This window comes from Ixodes scapularis, unplaced genomic scaffold (genome assembly GCF_016920785.2).
Source record: "Ixodes scapularis isolate PalLabHiFi unplaced genomic scaffold, ASM1692078v2 PGA_scaffold6__148_contigs__length_123643588, whole genome shotgun sequence".
Classification (NCBI taxonomy): Eukaryota; Metazoa; Arthropoda; class Arachnida; order Ixodida; family Ixodidae; genus Ixodes; species Ixodes scapularis.
Window position 1 is genome coordinate 84,114,302 of NW_024609881.1, and position 26,161 is coordinate 84,140,462.

Genomic DNA, 26,161 nt, shown 5'->3' on the forward strand with positions numbered 1-26,161 from the left:
GAGCTAGTCACGCTCCTGCAAGGCGCCTCGCAGACGTCTATAATGTCTGCCTTGAGGAACCACCTCGAGGAACCGACAGATGGTGGTCGTAAAAGACGCTGGATGATGACAGGTCATAAAGACAAGCGAGATGGGAAGAGGCGGGCTTCTGATTTAATTTAATGTATTTTCCCGGCATCGCTCGACTCCGCTACACCTTACCGTGGACCACGGCGGACGTTAGGAGCCATCGAAGCTACCGACCATAGCGACAAGGTCGCTGTGGTCGGCCTTCCACGATTGGACAAGCGCTCATTATGACTTCATGAGTATGATTAATTCTACTTCATTAATGGTAATAGGAGGACTGTCAGGCGGTTAGGTTTGACGGTGTCGGTTTAAAGACAACCTTCCACCCTGCTTTTTGCAGACATCATAGAAATTGTCGCTAGTCAATTGATAATCGCGGTAAACACGTCACAGATAGGAACCATAACAGGAAGTCACCGATACATCTTGTCTGCAGGCTCTCTACAGGTGCGAACAACACAGGGATTTGTTTTGTCCAGATCGTTCATGATGACGATGTGCGTGATGAAAATTTGTGATTGACAGATTATGTTTATGACGACTGATGCGTGATACAAGCCTTTTTGTGAGCTATTAAAGAAGGCACTTGTCAAGGTGTTCCTCGTAATATATTTATTTTTTTACGCGCGGAATAGGCGCCAGGTGCAAACAATTCATACCCGTGGTCACATCAACCCCCAAAAAAACAAAAACGAAAAGCAAGTTTTGCGCATTGTCCGTACGTCGTGCTAAGTATAGTTGTTGCAAGATTTGGTTGTCGGAGGAAGAAGCGATGCATGTTGTTGGTGTTTGAAGCGTGCGCGTCTTGATCAGATCACATATATCCCTCGTCCTTCGGCGTTGGTGGAGATGACCTTGAGATGGATACTATATGAAGAGGTGGACTAAATAAACGAGTTGGCTAAGTTTGGGACGTCGTCCCGTCTATTTTCTTTCTCTTCTACGTGTTGATGTTTCTACTCTACCCCAGTCTCAGGCTAATCCAACATGGTGAACATATATATCTTAGCTAAAATGAACCTACGCATGTCTTCATTCTCCACATAAAAAGGGAAATTAGTAGTGCTTCGCAAGGAGCCAGACTTTTTTTCTTTTTTATACCACGGTTTTTGAGGTAAAAAACGGGCATAAAAAAAAGTATCTTTTTTTTTTCTTTTTTTCTTTTTTTTTTTTAACTGAAGTTTGACTTTTCGTGCTTAGCCGAGCCGAGCCGCGTACACGCTATCATGCACCGAAACCGACCGAAGGCAGGGAGTGCGTTCTGACCTCGCACGTTTAGTTTGTATGTCTGTGTTAGTCTCTGTTCTACTCTTTGGTTACAGATTGGACATAAGACGAAGCGAACTATAATGAAATGCAGTGCGAGTCCCACATGACCTTCGGGCGGGACTCGGCGACGCGCTGGGAACGTAGCCACGTGACTCGTATAGCACCCAACGCGGTCCGTGTCGTATACGAAACTCGTGCATGGCGCCCGGGGGCTAATAGGAAAGAAATCATAAAACGGGTTCCGGGGTATCTCCAAGAGGCCTGTGTACGTCCGTATCGGTAGCGTCATCTATGCGATAGGGAAACTTTATGATCGTTCCATTGACTACCGAGTTGACCTATACTACCTACGCATACATTAACGGAGACCTTGCTTTTTTTCTTTTTTTTCACTTGCAAGTAGACAGACGCAAACTTACGATAGTTGTTTCACTGCACTTACGTATGGAGATGCACATTACAAACGGCCTTCTTTTTTCCTAAGCGACGCGAAAGTACGACTGGTGTAACACTGTAACTATGGTCTGCAACTGGTGGAATTGGGCGGTTGTGGCCTCGGTGATGAGGAGTGGTAGACCGACCCTAAACGGTTTGTCTCCGCCGCGTGGATTGGCCGGCCTTTTTCCATGGGGTTTTTCCTGTGCAACATCTGTTATTCGCACTTTTTTTTATTCTTTTTTTATAACGCAACGATTACATTGCCTAAGTGTTGGCTTGCCCTCAAGAGTTATCGTCGTACGTAAGTAAGGACTGCCAAGAAGAAAAAATTGCAAAGGAGGTGAATTCTTCATTAAACAAATTTTAGTCCTGAAAGGTTCTCTTTTTCTTTTTTTGTAATATTATACTATAAGTATTGTGTCTACTTTCCTGATCTGCTATCTACTTTCCTTTCTATTTGCTACGTCTGCTTTTCCGTCTACTTTCTACGTATATGTCTACGTTCCGTGTCTACTATTATAAACACAGAAGTTTCGACCTGCCGGGAGCATTGCTGGAGGCAACTATCTTTGATATTATAGATATAGATGTAAGAAAATATATTTCTTCTGTGAAATATATATATATATATATTTAATCTATATTATCTAGCAAGGCAGGCACGTAGCCAGGATTTTGATTCGGAAGTGACCCGCCCATGACAAAATAATGTCAAAATAATAAGGGAAGGGGGGAGAGGAGGCCCCAGTAAAATGGAAAAATTGGGGGGGAGGGGCCATGTCCCCCCCCCCCCCCCCTTCCCTGGATACGTGCCTGTAGCAAAGCGCCATGCCTTCATCAAAGTAAACGGATGTCTAAATCGATTTATGTTTAATCCACATCTCTTATATAGAAAGGTCTTACGTATGCGTAAATTTATACAATTACATTTCATCTCCTCCCCTTTTCTTCCGCGCTTATGATTTTAGGTTTGAACAGAGTATGCGGAGAGCAGGTTCGTCTGCTTCGTTTGCAGGGGTTGCGGTGACGTAAGAACGACGTCGAGCTCTGATTGATTCTGATTGAAGGGTAGTGGGTATACCACAAGAAAGCTTGCTCTGAGGTCTACCCACTATCCTTCCAATAAGAACCAATCAGAGCTCGCCGTTCTGACTGGACCACAACCCCTACGCAAGAAGCAGACGAACTTCGGGCATTCTCTTACCTTGAATTAAACGGTAAACGTATTTTGGACTTCACATGGTAATTGTATTTTGGGCTTGAGCGCTACCCCATAGGCGGCACCAGTGTAGCTGTGTGTAGGGTGCCTTGAAGGCTCCCTATAGCTGTGTGTTATCTAGACACCACGTGACCCCCACAAAGCAGTTGGAAGCACTCTGTGATCTATAGGCACACCAGTGTTATCTCGTTGAAAGTGGTTACAAGCAATCCTATTTTGCACATCACTCAAAAAAAAATTAATCGATTACAATTACAATCATTCGTGGTTAAATAGTATTCAATTACATCACTCGATTACTAGGAACAAATTGTAATTGGCCGTTACTTGAAAAAAGTGGTCGTTACTTCTCCGATTACTTCAAATTTTTAAAACGACAGAGCTTTTTCTGCCGGTTTGAAAACGGGTCTTCGGAACTGTTCATTAGAGAGTTTTAGAGAACCGTTTTTGGGCATCCGATACGGTACGATGGGCTCTCCGGTTCGAACTGCGCATACGCTACCACAGAAGACCCGGATGTGCGCACTTCGTACCGGAAGGCCCATCGTACCGTATGGGATGCACAAAAACGGTTCCCTAAGACCTTCTAGTGTTGGATTAGAATCACCGAATTAGGAACTACATATCTTCTTATTTTGGTTCCGGAATTCCTTGGTATACAAGCGCGTACGAACAAAGGGTACCGTTAGAAACGGGAGGGGAAGGAAGTAACGGTTACAAATAACCGTTACTTCCAAAGGTAATTACCGTGATGATTGCTTCCCCAAAAAAGTAATCCAATTATTACAAAACGATTACAGATTACTCCTAATCTGTAATCGTTTTGCTACATGAAGCTACATGAAGAGATCGTTCCGTTTTCTCCGCCCTTTGTGCCCTGGCTTTAAACATCGGATAATAGAACATCCGCTGCACCGCTAAATATCAGACTAAGGAATGTCAATTGCCATCATTAAAAATTAATAAATATAATGTAGCCAAGCACGAGTGTTCTCAATCAAAATGAATTTAACCGCTGCATTTGAACACACAAATAAGCAGTATAGTCCTTGAAGCGAAGGCGACCTGCGGAAACTGCGTTTGGCTGTTCTGAGAACGTGGGAGCGATTTCGATCACTTCTACAGAAGATACAACAAAAAAAGGGGGAAATCGCATCAAGCAAATTGAAATTTCATATGATCGGCCGAAATAATAAAAAAAAATTGAACAAAATAAAAATGTCCTTTTTTCGATAAAGTAGGTTCAAAATATCGATTAATTTCATTTTTGACGATATTTCAAATTTTATATAAAAGATTCAGTGAAAATAAAATAAAATAAACTTATGCCCGTCGATATTCTATGTGTAGGGCTACACCCGCATGGTATTTGGTAAGCGAGAAATATAGTAACTCATGAGTTACAAGGCTCTGGAGTTGTCACCGCATTGTCTCGTGGGAGCATTTCGATCACTTCTAGAGAAGATACAACAAAAAAGGGGGAAATCGCATCAAGCCAATTGAAAGTTAATATGATCGGCAGCAATAATAAAAAAAATTGAACGAAATAAAAAATGGCCTTTTTTAATAAAGTGAGTTCAAAATATAGGTTGATTTCATTTTTGAGGATATTTCAAATTTTATATAAAAAATTCTGTGAAAATAAAATAAACAAAACTTATGCCCGTCGATAGCCCATGTATAGGGCTACACCCGCATAGTATTTAGTAAGTGACAAATATAATAACTCATGAGGGACAGTGCTCTGAAGATGTCACCGGATCGTCAAAGAGACGATGTTTGGCATTTTTTACCTCAATAAACAAAACTACAAAAGTATAAGGGTGGCGATGTGGGTTAGTTGGTTCATACTGACGAAAAGGCAAACAGCGCGCGGAAAACGGGGACTAGAGGAAGTGCAGACAGGACAAAAGTATTTTCCTTTAAACTAAAAAATAGTAAAAATAACATACAAGAACACAAAAAATTACTGCGAGTTTTGTATGCTTCCCGTATTCATACCAGCGTACAGAACTGGGCAGAAAAATCACGGAGTAAAAAACAGATTTTCACCCTGCTCCACTCAGTAATATTTTGTGAACCGAAATATTTTTTTTTAAAAATTGGAAAGCGGTTTTGTTCTTTCCAGAAATGGGGCAATTACATAAATTAAAAAAAAAAAAAATCAAAAGACCCACCCCGACAAGCGTGTTCGATTTCAAATGAAACTACCCTTATAATGTGTGTCGTACAAGTCTGTTACGAGCGAGTTCAATCGGCACCACATTGATTGTGGTATTGATTGAACTCGCGACAACTTTTGTGAAGCTTCAGCGTGAGATTTGCCGCTTGGGGCGGGGTCGGGGACCCACTAATGGCGACGTCGTCCGCCATTAGTGGCGGACGACGTCGTCTCATCTTCCAGATGGTATGCGGAGCACAAGTTCGTCTGCTTCTATTGCAGGGGTTGTGGTGAAGTCAGAACGCCGAAATCTGGTCGGCTCTGAATGAAGGATAGTGGGTAGACCTCAAAGCATGTTGCCTTGAGGTCTACCCACTATCCCTCCAGTCAGAGCCAATCAGAGCTCGGCGTCGTTCTGACGTCACCATAACCCCAGCAATACAAGCAGACGAACTTGCGTTCCACATTGGTTGAACGCACTCGATCAGACTTAAATGTGCAAACCAGCCTTCTGAACACACCGGCCGACGGTATGCTGAGAGAGAGCGACCTTGAAATCTAAAAACAAAAACGTCGGCTGCAGCTCTGAGACATTCCAGGAGGAATGGTATCAACTTCTTCGCGTACGGACTCCAACTGCACGCGTAAACAAGAAGAAAAAAAAAAAAAAAATCTTTGTTGCGAGCTTGCAGCGGTTGAACGCACCTTAACCGGCGCGTCTCTTCGCGGAATTCTCTTTTTCGGTGTCAAGATCATCGCAGCTTTTCTTTTGTTGTTTTGTGGGGACCGGCGCCCTGCTTCAGGAAGCTCGGTATCTTCTTTCCGAGGCCCAGAATTCTTACTTGGACGTCCGGCCCCTCCGATGAAGGAAGAAGTGAGAACGTCGTTTCGTGCGCGGGGGAACCTAGCCCTCTTCCGCTGTTTGCCGCAATGCCGGGCAAACTCGTCGACCTCGACACGCCGAGCTGTGCGAGGATCGGTAGCCGAGCGTATTAGAGCACAGCCGCAGCTCGGACCCCACGGAGTGAGAGCTCGCGCTGCAAAAAACCCAAGAGTTCGATCCCCACCCCCCTGCCCGTTTCGATCTGGATGAGCGTCGTACCGGCGTGCGTTCGTGCACAACTACTGCGTGATGCACGTTAAAGACTCCAAGCTGTGGCAGTCGTATACTGGACTTGCCAGATTCCTCATCTACTGCATAAACCAGCGTCGCCATAGCTCAAAGGCCAGACGGAGTATAGATAACTTTCCACTGTATGTTATAAGCGTCATACACACGACACAAAGGAGAGTTGTAGAACGGGACCTAACGCTTTCGGCGCCCCCGGGCTGCCCATGGGGTGTCGCACTGCAGAACTGCAGCAGTTCTGCGCTTGCGCAATGTGACGCCCCGAGATGATCGGTGGTCCCAAAGCGTTCGGGCCCCCTATTCTAAACCTCTCTAAGTACCTTTAAACGCCGTGCCCGAGTTAATAAGATTGCCTTGTCATACTTACCACCGTGCGCGTTGATGCTTCGTCTCTCCTATAGTAGCCGTATGTGCTGCCAATTAGTAATAACAGTTACACTAGCGCTCTCAACTGTCATTAGGTCAACGATCATTGGCATCTCCCAGCTGTCATTAAGCTCAACCAAGTTGTCCAGCGGTACACAGTATACATAGGCTTAACCCAGTTAACACACGCGTCAGAGGACGCAGTTGAAACCGAAAGGAAACCAAAACTGATGTCCCATTACATTTTTTTAAGAAGTGATCTAATTAAATTATGTGCACACTTTTCATTCATTACAAACGCTTAAATAAAAATAAAATAAACTTTGTTTTTGCTTTTAGAGTAAAGGAACGATATTCACGTCGTTTCACAGGAGTTCAAGCAAGAGAGACATAACGAAAGTCTTATCGGCACCGACATCACAATGGCCGCCTAGAGCATTATCAACGCTATTATTACAGTGTACTAGAATACGGCCAGTGTTGGGACCGGAGCGGCTCGCGCGAGGAGTGTGGTGTAGATGGCGATAGGTGTCGACACTGGCGCATCGGCAGTAGAGTGCCTTCATACACACGCGCGCTAATCGGCAGTAGAGTCAGTATGGGTGATTGTGCGTGTGCGCTGCGTGCACAAGCATGTGCTGGGGCACGTGCGGACTGCAGCGACTTTACGCTGCCCTGTCCACTGCAGCCCCACGATAGTTGTCTACATGCGCAGCCTCACAATTTTCCATTGTCGAGTCGCGCAGGTACAAACACTACACCGTATTCTAGTACACTGTAGTTATTCTATTATATCTAATAACGTTGAGCACTATATAGCTCCTTCGAAGCAGAGTAGCGCAATCTAGAACGTCATCTCTGGGCGACTAGCGGCGAACGCCCGGAGGTTCCAACTCCGGTCACAAACGCAGGGGGAACCTGAGAATTAATCGCTTTTTCATCAATATCTTGGGGATGTATGGAACGACAGTATAGTTTTTGACATAATAAAGGAACATTTTACAATAATTTGCGCGAAGTTGTGAGCCACGTAAGAGCTTTTTTTTTTATTATTATCATTAGCTATTTTATAATTGTGGATGACCCGCGACGCTGTTTAGCACACGACACAGACCCGCCCCGAGGGGCCGGAGGAAACTAGACACGCGCGACGGGACCGCCACCCGGCGGAAAGGACACGCGCGACGGGACCGCCACCCAGGGAGAGCGGAAGGAAAGGAAACTAGGCACGCAAGCGGGGGGGCTTGGAACGACGACAAAGAGAGGGCGGTGCGCGGGTCGCACAGCGGCAAATCTTTAAGAAAGCTTTAAAGCTTCAAGTCTACTGATCTTGAAAATGCTGCCTAATGAAAGCATCAAGGAGAATGCAGAGAATGGTATTCCACGCGCCGCGCGTGCCGGCGTCTACAGCAGTAACTGTTCTAAAGCAAAATCCTAAAACAAACGGCATCTAGCACTTGCGTTCGTCAACGCTTTATTTTGGCTATTAATGCGAAAGCATTAACTGTCCCGTGGAGCGAGCCGACGTCATCAGCTGTGAAGCCGCGCCAAGCGGCACCTTAAATTCTTTCTCCAAGCGAAGCCAGCTCCCAGTGGAGGGAAACTGATGGATTTCGGTTTCGGTTCCACTGGCTGGCGTGCGTCGTAGTTTCAAGGAACAAGGCTCCCATTGGCCGCTGCGCGTCAGTTTCAACGACCGCCACCTCATGGCGCTGCGTGTCCGTCAGCGCGCCGGTAACACGAAGCGTCCAAGGTCAGAGCATCGAGGAGAGCGCTCGCTTTGCCGTTGACACAAATACGCCGCAGACGAAATAAGGGAGCGGAAGAATGACGTGCATGCTTTCGCATTCCCAACTCATAAGAAGTGCTTAGGTGTACCTCGAGGCTCTTTACTTAGAATGTTTTATACGGAGAAGGCGTGCGCGTGCGGCGGTGCGAGCGTACAGTTTTTGGTCACGCACACAAAAAATCCACGGAACCCTAGCCATAAACAGCATCGCTGTAAAAATTGCCTGAGCAGCATCATGCAGCAGACAACGCGGCGCAGTGAGGGGTTATCCCTAGGTAGCAGATAGAAGCTATGGGCATCGACTGTCTCACGCTGTTTGGAAAACACGCGAAGAAAACGTCCCACCTCTCAGGTGACCCGCTCCGACCAACCCATAAAGTCCATCTCCGCTGCGTAAAAAAGTCGTCTGCTTCAAATGTCACTGCCTTGGAAATTGCCTTCTCAAAACTTTTCACACGGATCCATTATTATGAAAACTTGTATAAAGTGTTTAGTGTTTTACCAACTTCACGACAGACTAGTTTCGAAAGGTGTGAACTCGGCCTTTATTTTTTTTTAATCAGCCGTGTTGCGTCGGTCTCCGTGTGTTCTCCCATAGGGCGGGCGCCTCCTGGAACCGTGAGTACCACGCGACTCGCGCCGAGCTGCTTAGTCGGCCATGTTTTCGGCCATGTCGTCGGCAAAACACACGAATCAAGGAATCAAGGGGCTGCGTTATTCTGCTACTAGGAGCTATTGTGCTTTATGGCTGCCCTCGCCGAGCTTAGGCTTCTGCGACGTGCCGTGATCGTTCTAGCGGCAGCTCTGGCCCCGAATCATACATTTTCGGACAATATTTTCTGCTACGCTACTTTCTAGATACCTCGTCCAATTTTCCACAATAGTAAGTGCTTCGCTGGCGCTGGCCATGGGCAGCAGTGCGGAGGACGCCGCCATTTTTAGCTCTATTTGGGCGAACCCAGTTAACTAAGGTCGGTTGAACTCGATTATCGCCCGGCTCAATTACAGTTGGTGCAGCCGTGTAACTCCGACCGATCGTGGTTGAGTCAATTGTCGTTGGCTTAATGACAGTTAAGAGAACTAGTTTAACTAAGCTTTAATCTAGTTTCTTTGAGAGTTTGACCAGTTGGCGGAGCTTGTGGCCCGCAACAAAAACAAGCCGACTTCGCGATAACAGAATATGGCGTGTTATCTTATTGAGATACGGGTCAGGGTTTGTTTTCCGTCAACAACATGGCGGATGGAACTTTCTATTTCCCGGTTTCCAGACTTCCAGTCGTGATTGCTAGACGGACGGAATCGTTAAAAAGATTGCCGAACTCTTCCAGTGTAAAGGGCTCTGGCCGCTCCTAAAACCGGATTCTGCGTGACAGCCTTGATCCCGCTGGCAGAGCAAATGCTCGCAACCAAATCAAATACGTCTATATCAGCACCTTGTTTTTATGTAACGTAAAATACGTTATAGAGGAAGACTAGCTACTTTTAGCGTCACGTTGAGACACAACGGCAGACGTCAAACATCATATGACCGCGGCGGTCACGCTGCCGCTGTGGAGACGTGACCTGTTTAATCCTCTGAATTTAGCGGCCAAGACATCGCGCAGCAAATTTTGTGCATTTAATTGACTTGGTACGTCTCGAAATCAATCAGCGTCGAGCACCTCACTCCTCCTACCACACGTCAACCAATCGGCGTCGAGCCTCGCGGCCACGCTTTTATTCGGGCTTCACTCTTGGTTTTCAAGAAAGGCCGAACACGCAGCCAAAGAACGTTTCACATTTAGAAAACGAAAGTGGTCGAACCTGACGGGAACTTCCACCATGCTCCGCATTACATGAACCCCAGAAACGAAAGTACGGAGCCCATATATTTATGTTGCGTCTCCTCGACCCGTGTCGCAGGCTGCGACACCGGATTCGGCCATGAGCTAGCCAAGCGCCTAGACGCCGGCGGATTTCAAGTGCTAGCCGGATGCCTGAACCCGAGTTCAGAGGGAGCCACCATGCTCCGAGACTTCTGCTCCCCGTCCCTCAGGGTCGTCCACCTTGACGTGACCAAGGAGGACCACATCCGACGGGCCGCTAAGACTCTCGCAGGAGAGCTCGGAACCAGAGGTGAGCACCTGCTTTCCAAACAAGCGTTCTTGACCACACGAGTTGGGGTCACTGCGCGTGCGCAGAAGCTCGTTTGGCTTTTTGCAAGAGCGAAGTGTGTGCGCATGCCCCGTGCTGCGGGGAGAGCGGCGTGACGTCAAAGACACGAGTTGGCCCGTGATACTATGCAGACGGTCAATTTAGTCATTACCGTTTTCTCACTTTCCGAACTGGGCCCATTCTTCCGGGCTGCGAAAATCTTGGCCAGGATGTTCGACAGCCATACGTGTGGTGGCAGGAAGCGGAACTGCCCTTTATTTAATGTATCTGGGTGGGAAGCACTGGAGAGGTTAATGACGCATTGTGACCATAAAGGCTGGTTCACACAGTTACTTTTGAGCAGGGTAGAAAATAAAAAGCAAAAGCAAACAGCACTGGAAGTCTTGGCATCTGCGTATTACAAAGGCATTTGCAGTAGTTGCGTGATCCAACATATACGCACAACCTATGAGAAATGGTCGCCTATTAGACTAATATAATTATTTAGAGCCCACGATAAAAGAATGATGAGTAAAAAATTTAAAGAAAATATGTAGCAGTTCGGAAGCAAACTGGCGGAAAAGGAAATCGGCGAAGAGGAAAAATATTACTTTTGGTTTTTATAGCTAGGTGGCGCAAGCTACCGCCCGTTATAAAGGGTGCACACGTTACCATCTATCAATTCATTGGAACTGTTTCAGGGCTAGCGTACAGACGGCGCCAGTGTAACTGCATGTTATCTCGTAGTGAGCAGTCACAACCGTGCAATCAACTCAAAAGTAAATGTGTGACTCAGCACCAGCCTTAGTTTTGAAGTCACATTTTTAGCAAGTAGTTTTATCAGCTTTCAAATATCTTGATGAATGTTGTCAGAAAGTGTAAGTCCTGTAACTGAAGTATTTTTGTTCTTTTAATAAATCCTGTTCGACATGTCGGCACCATCTAAAGTGCAACTTTCTGAAGTTTCAGACACGTTTATCTGTTTCACGTTTTTGCGACAAATCTCGGCTCAGAGAAACTATTATTTGATAACAAATTGAAATGTAAAGCCAGCTTTTTTTCCGTTTATGTGCTGGAATTTTGTAAGAAATGCGGTTGTAACTTTACTTTCTGCCTTTTCGTGGTATTTTGTTATGAAAAGCTGCAGAAGATTCAACCTAATAGATGCAGAAATTTTAACTTGTTTAAAAATATTTTTAAATAGTATAAATTTAGTAATGCATTTTCATGTCCTAGTGACAGGGGTGTTACACCGTATGTTTAGGGTTCCGCAATCCGAAAAAAAAAAAACGAAAAATTCTCGCCGTAAATTATTTGTCAAATCGGATTTACCCGAAAAACTCAAAATTTCAAAGTCACAACGACGAAATAAAAAGAAAAAAAAAAACAGACGATACAAAATATTTACAAATTTTACAAATAAACTTTATAAGAGCACATGGTCCTGAGAGGAGCCACTTCAGATTCCTTTGAAGCCTCACTCTACTGACAAAGGGGGCTTGCCTTTTAGCTGATCAAGACCCCTTCAGAACATCGGATCATGGTACCCAGACTTTATTTATTTTTTTAATTGTGAATTTCGTAAAATATATTTCGAATTTGAGATAATTGGGAATCTAACAAAAATAAACTCCGATAAACGTCGAATTTTCAGCAGCAAAAAAAAAAAAAAATATGAACTCCAAAAAAACATTCTCCAAATTTCCCGAGAAATAAACTCCGAAAACACGAAATCCTGTGTATGTTTCACCAAAGGAACTGGCCATTATGATTACCTTTTTGAAAACGGTGGTCTTCCTCGGGTGCGCAGTGTTAATTTGATGCACTATTACGTAAGACTTTGAAGGACAAACTTATAAACGTACAACATTGCATGTCATCCTCTATCCCAGTTATGAATATATGCCCCGCAAAATTCCATACAAATAAGACAAACCGTTAAAAAGGAAGTTCGACCTCCCGAGTCTCGAAAGAGTGTAAAGGCCCGTTCACACTTGCGACGGTCGCTGGAGCGACCAGCGACTAGCGACTGTTTTTTAGTCGCGGAGCGGCCAAAACAGGTCGGTAGCGACCGATTTTGGGCAGTCGCTCCCTGACCGATTTCTCAAGTCGCAAAACCGAGTCGCTGGACGGCGGAGCCAATCAGAGAGTCTCGTCGTCTCGTAGGAAGTGATGTGTGCGTTTGTTTACATCCGGCACTGCTACCCGCGGGAAATTGCGACGCGCGCGCTGCGACGGTCACTGGCATGAAGTTCTGCGCGGAAGCTCTTATTAATGCTGTCAGACTATTTGTTTCTTTACAATAAGCGGCACCCCGACCACAAGGATCGGGGCAAAAAGCTGCAGGCCTAAAACGAGATCGGCGACATTTTCGGCGTGGCAGGTACGTACAATATCACGGTTTCCGAAGCACCATTACGTTTTCTTGTTATTTCCTGCCGGCACCTTTGATCAGAAAAACCTTTCAGCCGGCTCGAAAAGGTGTTGATTAGTTGGCAGCGAGCCTGGCGACTCGTCGGTCGCTCAATCAGGTGTGAACTCTGGTGGTCGCCAGTCGCTTGTCGCTAGTCGCTCCAGCGACTGTCCCAAGTCGCAAGTGTGAACGGGCCTTAAGAGTGTAAGAGAGTAAACTCACCCCTCGGCCGCGATGTCGATTGCAGCGCTGTGGGCGGTGGTGGCCAACGCCGGCATGATGTCGGCCGGAGAGCTGGAATGGGGCAGCAGCGACAGCGTCCGCTACCTGTTCGAGGTGAACGTGTTCGGCGTCGTCAACGTCGTCAAGATGGCGCTGCCGTTCCTGCGGCGCACCCAGAACGCCAGAGTGGTCATCGTGGCCAGTGTGGCGGGTGAGAACTCCTACTACCGGCGCTAATGGCTCAACCCTTTGTATCGGGCGGTAGCTTGCGCCACCTAGCCTAAGTCTAAAAAGACAACCATACGATTCCTCCCGCCGTGACGATGCACTTTGGCCGCTACTTGTCTGGCTCCACCGAATTGTGACGTCACGTTCGGTAGACGTTTTCTGTCGGGATCTTCCATACCGGGTCATTGAACAGATCGGGGAATACGATAATACTTTGATCAAAATACCGCGGCATCATTCACAGCGTCCGCAGTAAAGAATTGGTAATCGCTATGTCTCATCGTTCGGGTCGACCATCACAGTACTTGAGCGAAAAACACGTCGGCGACAGAAATGCACCAAAAAACGTTTACGTGACCACTCAGGCGAATTAGACGCAATTAAATTAAGAAGGATGACAAAGCGAATTAAGAGGAATTAAAGTGAATTAAGCGTAATTAAACAGAAGTAAGAGGAATCAATGGGAATTAAGAACCATAAAGCGAATAATGTCATAAAAGAGAATGTGAAAAAAGAGTACGTGAAACAAAGTAAATCATGTGTCTTTCTTTAATTCAGCTTTCGCCTTCAAGTCGTCTTAAGGATAACATAAGATACCCTGTGATTTTTTTTTTTTTTTTTTTATAATCACCTTCTGCGTGCCGCCATCTTTGTCTACTGGGCTTTGGAACGTTCGTCCGCTCCTTGCGCACCTCGTGCGTTTGTTTACCCCTCAAACGCCCTTACGTGCTTTTGTCTGCCCCCGACCTCAACCAATGACGCCGCGAGCTTCGTTATCGCGCGTCCCCTATGCGTTCTTTATGTTGCCCGTTGACGGGCGTGTTCCTTCTTAAGTTCCAGTGCGCAGAAGCATAGCCTCTTATATACTGACAGAGCCTAGCAGATCGCCACGAGAAGTGGCCGCCGAAATGGAAGAGGCGGAGCGGCAGACAACGGATGAGAGGAGAGTCACGTGACTGGCGCCCCGCTGCGGCGAGACGCCGAAACACACTTCTCCCGAGCGAACAAGTGTGTTCCGGTTTCTCGCCGCTGCAAAAGCTGTGCGCTGACGGCCAGGTTCCCCGAGAAGTGACTTTCTGGTGCTCTGTGCTACCAGATTCTCGCGCTCCAAATCTGCGACCGGGCACTCTATGGTTCCGTCGTCGAACTGCCAGGCTTTGCGAGTATAGAGAAGGCTATGGCAGAAGACGCATTTTGGAGCACTCGCCGTATAAACCTTGCCATCGCGTATCACCCGGGCGAAACAAATGCCGAGTCAATGAGTTGCGGAAGCATGTGCAGTGTCTGATGTACCGCACTACAAAATTACAGCGCATGCTCAGAAGGTGTTCCACGGCCCAGTGGACCTCTTGTCCTGCCTTGTGTACATAAGGTCTCTCGCAACCTCGAAAAGCTGGCGAAGAAGTTTAGCACTCCTGTAGTTTTTTTGTTTTTTTTTTTAGACGAATTTTTTTAGCTATGCCAAAGAATAAACATTGCAGGAGTGCCGGGAGATGCGGAGGGGTGTGCGGCAAGCGTCATGCCACCAAATTTTGGCAATGTGGCTTAGTGGTTACAAGGTCCCCCGTCTTGCGGTAGGATTAATGTTTGCCAGACGGGGAGGTGCGATAATGATAGAATGAAAGAACACTCCGCCGCAATCACCCCCGTCTGGCCACTTGGCTGTACATTGTGATAGGTGTGAGTGCCAGGTCGGGTTCGACAGAACCAAGATTGTGGGAATATTTTAAAAAAAAAAATTGGAACGCGAGATACATGAGGCATTCATGATAAGGGCCCATGGCACGAATGTGTGTATCAGTGCTCCTTCTGCTGCCCTATCCCAGTGGTTCTCAACCCTTGAGATTTTGCGGACCCCTTGTGGATCGGCGGAGATGATGGAGAGCCCCGTTCGTGGTCAAAGGAAGGGAGATATATGGGTTGATTATGGTAGCGATGTAACTAACGGCTAGTGTGAATTCAGACTTCTCTTATTGACATATACGCAAGAAAACCCGCGCGAAACTTGGAACGTTTCTTCTCAATCTGAAAAAAGACCATCCTTATTATCGGGCTTGACTGATGAGCCTTCGTGGACCTCAAAGGGTCCGCGGACCCCCATTTGAGAACCACTGCGGGCCTATCCGATAAGGAGCAGGCTTTTATCGGTCAAGCTACGCTCACTCAACAGTGACGGCAGGCTTTCCAGGTGGTCAATGAACGTCCATCATCTTTGCACATGTGCGGTTTTATTCTTCTTTTTATGTTTCCTTCGGTAAAGCTCAGTTACAAGTTACGCCTCGTCCTGTGTACTTCTTTTTCTGTCCCTGTGTCTTTGTTGTTGTTGTTTTTTTTTGTCGTATTTACCACCATACATAAGTATTAACTAGCCCAACTCGCAGTGTTAATACAGTAGACAAAGATGTCAGCGCGCAGAAGGCGAATTTTGTGAGGGTCTATTCTGCGAAATATCAGGCGCCAGGTGCATGAGTCCAGAGCCCAGTGCCTCAATATTTTTCGTCGAAGTGATAGCACAGAAAAGCCGTATTTAAATTACGTTTATTCACTTGATTTTTTTTTTTACTTGGTAATATAGGGTGTTTGAAATGTCGAGGTTCTATCTAAAATCGGGCGTAAAAGTCGGCCCCTGCACGTAGCAATCTAAACCTTTCGTCAAAGGTGTATATCACAAGTGAGTTTTACCTCGTAAAATTACAAGGCGTAGCTCCCTCTCTGTAATAAATAGGGCCAAAAAAACTTGCCAGGGTCTACGGCGGACGGTGACGCAGACGACCGAGTCGAGTGGCGGGGCGCGTTTGGTGCACGTATTGATAGATGGCGTCGGGAGCAGCGTCGGAAAGTGTATCCTACAGTTTGCCTACAGTAGTGTAGTCGAAGAGCGAAAGAAAGCACACGGCACTCAGGGGAAATCTGTCGGCAGCAGGAGCGCCGTAGTTATGCAACCGCGTTTTCGTTCATTTTTATTTTAAGTTTTGCTATAAACGTTTGCATTTAATTTTAAGCCAAAATTACATCATAAAAAGATTATGTTCCTTTTATTAGAAAAGGATCGTCGCAAACAGTCTCGATTTTTTTTTTTTAGCAAGCTGGAAAAGGAGTTAGCGCCATCTATCGATACGTGCTCCAAACACGCCCCGCCCCTCGACTTAATGTCGTCCACCGTTGACCCTGACAAGTTTTTTGGTCCTATTTCTTTTCTTTCATTTTTTTTTTTTTTTTTTTTTTTTTTTTTTACAAAAAGGGAGTTACGCTTTGTAATTTTACAAAGTAAAACCCACCTGTGAAATACGCCTTTGACGAAACGTTTAGACATCTACGTGCAGGCGCCCATTTTGACGACCCATCTTAGATTGATCCTCGGTATTTCAAGCACCCTGTATACATTTTTTACGGAATCTGACGTTTACAATGGCATATATGATATATCCTAAACTCGAGACAAAGAACAACAAAAAACGTTGGTTTAGGTGCTCTCCGTTTTGTCGTGATATTCTTTTGTCGTCGCATGGTACGAGCGGCAGGGACAATGCGTCATGTTGCCAAAAAATGTATTTATCTTTTCTTCTTTTTTGGCAACTATATACGGAGCCTGAGACGTATATCTGTCAATGTCAAAAATCCAGCTACACGAAGGGGGGAAAAAAAGCAATAGTAATGATAATACTCGTTATATAACAGCGTTTCTGCGAATCGTCCAGGGCGCGTCACGTACCCAGGCCTGGCGTACTACTGCATGTCCAAGCACGCGGTGGTGTCCTTCGCCGACGGACTCCGGCGCGAGATGCGCAAGTGGAGCATCGTCGTCTCCACCATCGAGCCCGTGCTGTACAGGTGAGAGGCACACAGATCCGGCGAAAACTCTCCACCTACGACTTGTGGGCATGGTCACACGGCTACTGCACCATATAAAAGACAGCCTCCAAACACTGTCCGAGGTGTGTTTCTCCTTTGTGTGGCGGTCCTGCCAGATTGGTCATATGTGACCAATCTGACAGGATCATCGTACCGGACGTTAGGGAGGTTTAGGGAACACCCAAGCATCACGAATTTTGGCCAAGCAATGGCCAATGTCCGGCGATGGTCTTTTGGCCAGTGGCCAGAGAGTGGCCATTCATTGGCCAATGCTTGGCCGATGGCTGATGGCCAGTGGCCATTGGCCAGTGGCCAGATAAAGGCCAGTCACCGGCCAGTCTCTGGCCACTGTCTGGCCACTTGGCCAAGGACCATTGCCAGCCATTGGCCGATGACTGGCCAACTCTGTGCTGCTTGGGCAGTTCTTGCACATCCGATACGCGACGACGGACCCTTCGGTACGAACTGCGCATGCGCTAGCGCAGAAGATTAGCACACGCCCAATTCGTACCGGAGGGTTCATCGTACAGTAACGCATGTGCAAAAACGGTTGCCTAAAACTCTATAAAGACTGCCTCTAGATATGTTCGAAACATGCATATTATATATGAAGCAAACATGCTCCGAACAGGCGTTACGTGTGTGCGCAGATAATTCTGTCATCATGTCTGCAGACCGTGTCTTTTGTATGATATACAGCATGGAAACAAACGGTTTTAAGGCGCTTTATAGACGACCCGCAAAAATTGGTTTCTTCACGTGTTCCGCCACAAATTTATACAGAGGTGCAAACAATTGGTGAGAACTTGCTGTGAAAAAAAAATATCATGGAATGAACTTACCTTGTTCAATAAAAAAATGATAACAGAAACCTGTTCTGGGCAATCTACGTCACCACTTCGCAGACGATGCACGTCAAGTGAGAAATGCTGCAGACAGATGGTGTACGCCGCGTCGAGGGAGTCTCTGGATGCCGCCATTTTGGCGGCATCCAGAACGCCGGTCGATTTGATTTTTTTTTTTTTTTTTTTTTTTTTTTGCGGGATCGTCTGATATCATAACCTGAATCGGCCGGGGCTATCTCGACACGGCGTACGCCATCTGTCGGCGGCACATCTCACTACGCGTACACCGTCCGCGAAGTGGAGGCGTAGACGGTCCAAAACAGATCTATGTTTCTTTTCTTTTTCCTTTTTCCTTTTTTTTTACCTTTTAACACAAAATTGCTACCACCTACTTGCAACTTTGTAATATATCGCAACGCAATACGTTGATAAAACTTGTTTTTTTTTTTTTTTTTTTGCGGGCCGTTTTAAAGAATTTTAAGAGCGTTCGTTTACAAACGGTACACTGATCAGTCAAAACAATGTGACCATCCACCTAATAGCGTGTTGATCCACCTTTGGCAAGCAAAACAGTAACAACCCGTCTCGGTATGGATTCTACCAGTTTTTGATGCATTAGCTGAAGAGGATTGTACTGCGAGCACCGGTTGCGCAATTCTTGTAGATTACGAGCATGTGGTTTGTAAGCTTTGACTCTGGCACCCAGGTGATATCTGGTGAGTTAGGTGGCCAGGACATCAAATCGAATTCCCAATTGCAGTGGCTTTAACACCGCTTAATACTGAGATTACATAGGATTGTTGAAGGTTACACTGTGGTGCTCCCCTTATGCCGTGGGAGGCCCATCCCGGCATGCATCTCGGTAGTCGATGTTCATTCGGCTGCTGGAAGTTCCAGAGTTCAAACACTAGGTGAAACTAGACACTACAATCACCGTGCTCTTCAAACCACTTTAGCACAATTCTGACTTAGTGACAAGAAGCGTTGTCTTGTTGGAAGATTCCGGTTCCGGTGTGGAAGTCAGAAGCCATGAATGGGTGTAACTGGTTAGCACAGGCATGTTGACACGGTCCACAGCTTTCATAGTGCGCTCTTCAACAACCACAGGTCCCAGAGATACCCCAAGTATTAATACTGCCACCATCAGAGACCATCCTCATCAGCAGATGATAGACAATAATGCGCGGATGGCCGTCAGCTGGGCGCGCTCATTTACATAGTGTAGGGGGTGGTCGTAATGTTTTGGTTGATCAGTGTATGAGCGGTCTGATTACGACTTCACAACACCGCGCGAATGCAGTAAAGTAGGCGCTCACTGGTACGGTTACATCGGAATCCGTCGTTGCTAAAGGCGCGCTAATAACGGGTTAAAAGAAAAAAAAGAAACGCGCATTTTACGTCATCGGAATAGTTTTTCTTGTCAGACGATAAATAAAAGCTCCTTGTAAGCATGCACTCTGAACAACGCATCTATTTCCAGTCTGTATCGACAATGATTCCCTTAGAGACTTGTCGGCTTCGAGTTATCGAAGTTTCATTGAGAGTTTGTAAAATACTTGTTTGGCGGTCAGCATGACGACACACACCAGCGCCAAAATGGCGGCATTCAGAGGCCATAGCTGCAAACACCTTACTTACAAATAATGTTCTTTGCTTCCTGGAGGTGGCAGCCATTAGAGAGGAGATCCAACCGATCGTCGCGCTCCTAGTGCATACGTTGAGAACTTAACCCATGGGGACAACAACAACATAATTGTCATAAATTATTTGTGTTTTTTGTCGCAGCGTTCGGATGACGTAACCGACCGCTGCGTCAGCGTACGGTGGAGTGTCGTGTTCAGTCAGTGAAGCACAAAGTAAATACTATCCGAAAGCAGACGCAGCGCTCTTGTCCAATCTGTGCTTCTTTGTTTTAATTTTTTCTTTACATTCGTTACACTGCAGGCCATTTGCAGGCCCAAGCAGGGTGGGACAATATAGACAGTTTACAACCATTAACGTTCATGTCTAAAGGCAATAAACCGCAATATAAAGTAGCACAGCGACAGAAGCAATCAACAAATAGGTAACGCCATAACCACTACAGAACCAAAATAGTAATAAAATACAACACCACGGAATGACTCATGACAATTTTAAAGCACTAACAAAAAACAAAGCAGTATATATGCTATACAAAATGACTTCTAAGGATTTCTGCAAGCGCAACACATTTAAAAAAATCAAGAACAGGCATGGGCGAATTCTTCAACCGTAGGGCATTCAACTACCTCACTTGGTAAAATGTTACAGTCATATACTGTTAAAGGAAAAAAAAATATTTAAACACATTGGACGGCGATCGAAACGCTCGGATGTGGTGCGATTTGTTTGTTCTTGTGGAGTGTTTGAATGGAGGGATTAGGTACGTGGAAGGGTCCATTTAGTCTAGATAGCTTACATCGGGAACACACCCACTCAATATTTGACAATGACAACATTTAAGAAATAGAATCGTTCTGTTTTTGTATGTGCCATTACGAAGCGTAAACTCTGGTTTTGAATACGTTAAATTTTAGAAGAGTCGATTTTGGCACACGGATCCCATACCGCAGTGGCTTATTTTAAAACTAGTGTAATCAGAGTTTTGTGTGCAGTCAAGCTTGTTGGTGCTGGTGCCAGTTTAAGTCTCCTCTTTATAAAACAAAGTTTTTGAAAGGCAAGTGAATATATATTATCTTGGCGCATAACCCTGCTAAGGCTAGGCGAGAGTGTTACACCCAAGTACTTTACGTGGTCGACCCTGGAAACTAGAGAGCTATTAAAAACATAGTCATAAGACTCCTTGTTCTTGTTGTTGTTGTTGTTGTTTTTTTGTGTGTGCACTGTAAAGGTAATGCAGGCTTTTCTTTTTTTTAATTAAGTTTAATTTGTCCCTTTTCACACCAACCAGACATTACAGAAAGAGCGTTATTGAGCATAGCTTGATTCTCAACATTTCCCACTTTAGAGTACAAAACGCAATCATCGGCAAAAAGCCTGATCTCAATCCTTTGATCGATGTCCTTAACAATATCATTTATATAGACAAGAACTAACAATGGCCTTAAAACTAATTCCCGGGGGACTCAAGAAAAAACATCCAAATGGGGAGAACAAGTACCGTCATGCTTTTAACTTCATAAGCAATGCGTTCTGGGGCACGGTATCAAAGGCCTTTCAAAAATCGATAAAGGTCGCATTGACTTGTCCTTTATCATTGATAACACTGGCCAATTAATGTATAGTCCGAATAAGCTGGGTGATTGTAAAGCGGCTGCGTCGGATGCCATGCTGGGAGTCGTCGAAAAATGTATAGCTTTCGAGGTAATCGATGATGTGCTTGTTCACTGTGTGCTCGAGGAGCTTGGAAGATATGCATGTTAATTATATCCGTCTGTAGTTTGAAATGCAGAGCTTATACCACCAACCTTATGAGGTGGTGCCACGCGCGCGTGAAGCCTAGTCACTCGGAACAATCTTATCCTGCAAGGAGGACTTAAATATGACGCATAAGAACATTGAAATTCATTAGGCATACCTCTTCATAAATGCAGCAGGAATTTCATGAGGACCACATGATTTTAATGCGAGAGCATTAACTGGTCCCATGGAGCGGTGCCGGCGGCGACTGTAACCACGAACAAGGCGAGGAGCCGGCGGAAAAAAATTCCCAGGAGCCGGCGGCGTCCGTAACGGCTGAGCTGAAGAACGACATTCATGCTTTCGCATTCACAACTTATAACAAGTGCTCAGGAGTCCTCTGATTTTTTTGTTGTTTCGGTTAAGAAACATAGGAAAAATACTTTGTACAGACACTGATATTTCGGACGTGACAGGTGCATTATAAATTTAGGGTAATACGCAGGTTGGCTGCGTTTGCACCCTTAGTAAATACGGACTGGAAATATCGGTTTAGATCGGTACATACATTCTCTAAGTTGTCTATATGATCATGTGTTGTTGTTGTTTTTTATTATTAAACACTGCAGGTGAGGGAGACGAGTAACACCAACATTTTTTGCGGAGAATTCCTCATAAATGTTTCTTGACTACAGGAAAAGGACGCTGATCGACCGTCTTCTATTTTCATCCTTAAAGTAGAACACGGATCTTGAAAAGAGTGCGAGTTATGGGCTTTATTTCGTCGGATTATTTTAATCCGCCTCTTCAAGTGCATCACTTCTCTCAATACCCAAGGGTCCGGCCGGTTGATAGTTACCTTTCTTTCGGGGACAAAGCGCTTAATCCTTTAGCCTAACCCAAAGGGATTCCGTATTTCCGGATGAATTACTGAACAAATCAAAGCATGTTGAAGATCATCAAGTATACTAACATTGTCCGCTCGAGAGAAATCCCGTATTAAGTTACGTGATGCATTTTTTTCTTTAGCTTCGGCAAAACAGAAAACAAGCGATACAAGGTCATAGTCTCATATACCTTCATGTATGCTGACCTTGCAAGGCAAAGAAGGGCTTACAAAATCTAAATTTGGTACAGAAGAAGTTGTCTATGTAACACGGGTTGGTTGTGTAACAACCTATACAAGATTTAGGTTGCAAAGAAGGTGAAGGTGAATTGACTCATTATGAGTGTAAGACGACGCCAGATTTAAGATATTCTAGTCTATTCCGGGAGCATAAAAACGCCAACCACCAGAACTTGTGTTTTGTTTTAATCACAAATAAGTAGTCATACGCCTCTAAGGAAACACCAGACGCATTCGGGGCTCTGTAGACAACAACAAGAACAAAAACTACTTTTCTGATGGTATACCTTTAACCACACGCTTTCGTGGTTCTCAATTGCTTCCAAACCTGAGCAGGTAACATTAGCTTTTGCAGTAATTGCCACTCTTCCGCCTCGAGATGAGCGATCATTTAGTGTAATCTGATAACCTGGAGGGACTAGTTCACAATTAAAAATATCCGGATGTAATCATGTTTCCGTTATCGCCGTTTTGCCGCCATCATGTTCGTATCAGATTCGCCCTCGTATAAGATCCACGCTCGATAGATTCTTTACAACATTGGTGTTATAAATAATTCAATCCACAGACCTTGTGTTGAATTAACATCGAGATCTGTGCAAACTTCAAAGCAAGCCGGACAAAGCGCCCGCTATACACTAACTCAACTCTATGACGTCGTGTCACTGCAGTGATGCTGCTGTCGGCACTGCGCGTGCGAAGATCTCTTGCAAATCTGGTTTCTGCGCATGTGCAGTGCCCACACCTGGTGGGGGGTAAACGCAGCCTTGTTTGAAAACAGTGTGTTGGAGTATGGTTCGATCTCCCGGCCAATACAGACAAACGTCACGACCTTTTTCTACCCAGAACCAAGATGGCGCTCCCCGAGCAGATCCAGTGCTCCATGGACCAAGCCTGGCAAGACAGTCCAGAGTCGGTGCGCGAGACCTACGGCAAGAACTACTTCGAGGCGTTCCGGTCCCGCTGCCTCGAGTTCCTGGCGAGGCGGTGCAGGGACGAACTCTACGAGGTCGTGGACAACATGGTGCACGCCGTCAGCTCCAGGAGACCCAAGCGGAGCTACTTCTGTGGCGGAACGGGCGACCGGTTCCGGTTCAGCCTGTTCCGCATGTTGGCGCCGACCACAGTGGACCGGATTCTCTGCTCCATCAACCAGAGCGAAATACGGAGGTCCATCTCGGACGAATGATTGGGACTGACCGTGTCTCGGCATGCTCGCGTTCCTTCGCCGTCTGCTTCTGGAGACCTGTCGTGGTAGCGGACGAACGTTGATACAGTAGCCAACATCCCCAATCACATTGCTCAAACATCCTACAAAAGACCCGATCTGCCGACATTATAACAGAAAGATCTGCGGACACACGTCAAGCACGGCTGAAGTATGTTTTCTTCGTACATATGCTTTCTGCTTCGATTATGTCCGCAGACAGTTTTCGTATGGCCAACGTGACAGGGTGGCCCTACAAGGAAGGAATACCCCTGAGACCATGTCTGCAGGCGGTCTTTTGTATGATGTATAAGCAGTGAGACTGCCGCTTAAGTAGTTAAGCCAATCACGGAGTGTAGCCGAAGCCGGTATAGGAACGTGCACCTTCAAAGGGAACCTACTGGAAGCCTCGGAGCGTCAGCCGAAGTTTCGCTCCCTTGTTGTTGTTGTTGTTGCTTTGGTGCAGAGCCTGTGTCTTTTAACGAATTTTCGGAGATATCCGGGAGTTCTTACTCCTGGATGGCGCCAAAGAATCTGTTTTATAGGGAAACCTCCGCTGCCATTGCTACACTTGTGGGAGCTGTCTCTTAGCGAAACATCGGCTACCGCTTCAAAACTTCCAGAAGGCGCCTTTTTTTTTTTTTTTCAAGTATCAATGAGAAGAATGGTAGGGTCAAAACGCCTCGAAGACTCAACCTTCTTTCTCTTCCCTCGTTCTTTTGTGCCATCGTTGCCTTTTCTGCTATACCAAGACGTGCCCTCCCCAGCAGTCTGGTCTTCTATACTCATCAATAAACACACGACTTCGAAGCGCCCCTTCCTCCACAGACCCCAAAAATCGAAAGAGCATTTTGGAAAGTTACCTTTCGTCTTTAATGATTTGCATTGGTCCCTCATTTTAACGTGGAAGCACAGTGGCCCACCCCCCAAACTTAACGTCACCACGAGATAACCATTGATAAGCACGCTGGATCAAAACGTGTGTTTTCATTAGGTACGTCAAGAACACTTTGTGCGCGCCTCAGAAGTCGTGGCCTCGTTTTCATTCAATCATTCATTCATTTGTTAATTTTACATGCTCATCGAACAGCTGATGCTCTGGTAATCAGCCGTCCTGGGTTCATAAATGTACCTGCATATTTTTGCCTATAGGCGTATGTGATACTAACGTTCTCAGGGTAGAAAGAGAGAAAAAGAGAGAGATGCAGAGAGATAAAGAGGAAGTGAGATGGGAAAGAAGAATTGCTTGCAGAAATATCGTTAACGCAGTATTTGTTAGACCTTGTTGATGAACGTAAATTTGCGTACGTGCGGTTACAAGAGCGTATAAATATGAAGAACCCGCACGTGTCGAAAAGCAAATGAATAATAAACCAACGCGGAAAAAGCCAGTCCCAACCTAACTATGACCCATAAAGACAAAATATCATTCCAAGCGACACAGTGTGAACGCCCCGCCTGGCGGCTATCAAAGAAATCCACGTGCATGCGCCTTGCGTGCATGTAGTATCAATAGTGTATATTTTACATTCTTCTTTCCCTCCTTGTTGTCATTCATTGCAGAAGAGCGTCACTTGACCGTCTAGTTAGCTGGTACACGTCATAGCAAAGTACCGTAAAGGTCCCTCCTGGACTCTATAAATAAGCTCATTTTACGCCGAGATTACTGCATGAAAGAAGAACTATCGGTGCTCATTATAGCACTTTAGAATTATAGCGATTTAAACTTACTTAAATTAAACAAAGGCTAAAACTATTGTTTTCAGTGAAATTGACCGCAATTGCCGAAAGCAAGCGTTTCCAAGGCAGACATCAGAACCCGGAAATGCCAACTGCTCGGCACTTTGTTTAACTTTACCATGTATTCGTCCTTGTTTTTATATAAAAGTACAATAACGAAGTGCTCTTTTACGACACGCACACGCCGTTCATTATAAACCCAAAAAATAAATTGAGGTGCAGGAAGCCACGGACAGGACAAACGTCCAAAGATCGTCGATGTACTTTATAGACATGCACTAGTTGACGAACGATCGGACGATATGGGACGGAGTACGCGAAACATGGACTCTGTGGCACCGTTCTTATACTGACAACCATTCGCGACCATCAACTACATCTCGATCGATACCGCTAAGAACGGAACCAGGAAGGCGAAAATAAAGTTGCTCAGTGCCTTGCACGAGGACCTCTCTGTGTCTATGCTTTGTACGTGTTTTTGTCTCTTGCATCTACGCACGTCACGGTCAAATGACGACGATCGAATCCTCGTCTCTGATGCAGAGCCGCACAATTAATCTACCACGCACGGCTG

At 45.7% G+C, this 26,161-nt stretch overlaps 1 protein-coding gene across 2 annotated transcripts in view; it reads left to right on the forward strand.

Annotated features, from left to right (window-relative positions):
* The window catches only part of LOC8029137 (17-beta-hydroxysteroid dehydrogenase type 6), a 37,199-nt gene extending 12,542 nt beyond the window's left edge, over positions 1-24,657 (forward strand). For both annotated transcript variants that reach the window (XM_029993885.4, XM_040205576.3), the window contains 4 exons: positions 10,343-10,555; positions 13,234-13,419; positions 17,135-17,267; positions 23,487-24,657. In XM_029993885.4, the coding sequence (XP_029849745.1) occupies positions 10,343-10,555; positions 13,234-13,419; positions 17,135-17,267; positions 23,487-23,829 (875 nt within the window). In that variant the 3' untranslated portion in view covers positions 23,830-24,657. The remainder of the gene's footprint in view (positions 1-10,342; positions 10,556-13,233; positions 13,420-17,134; positions 17,268-23,486) is intronic.
* Positions 24,658-26,161: the final 1,504 nt, after the last annotated feature.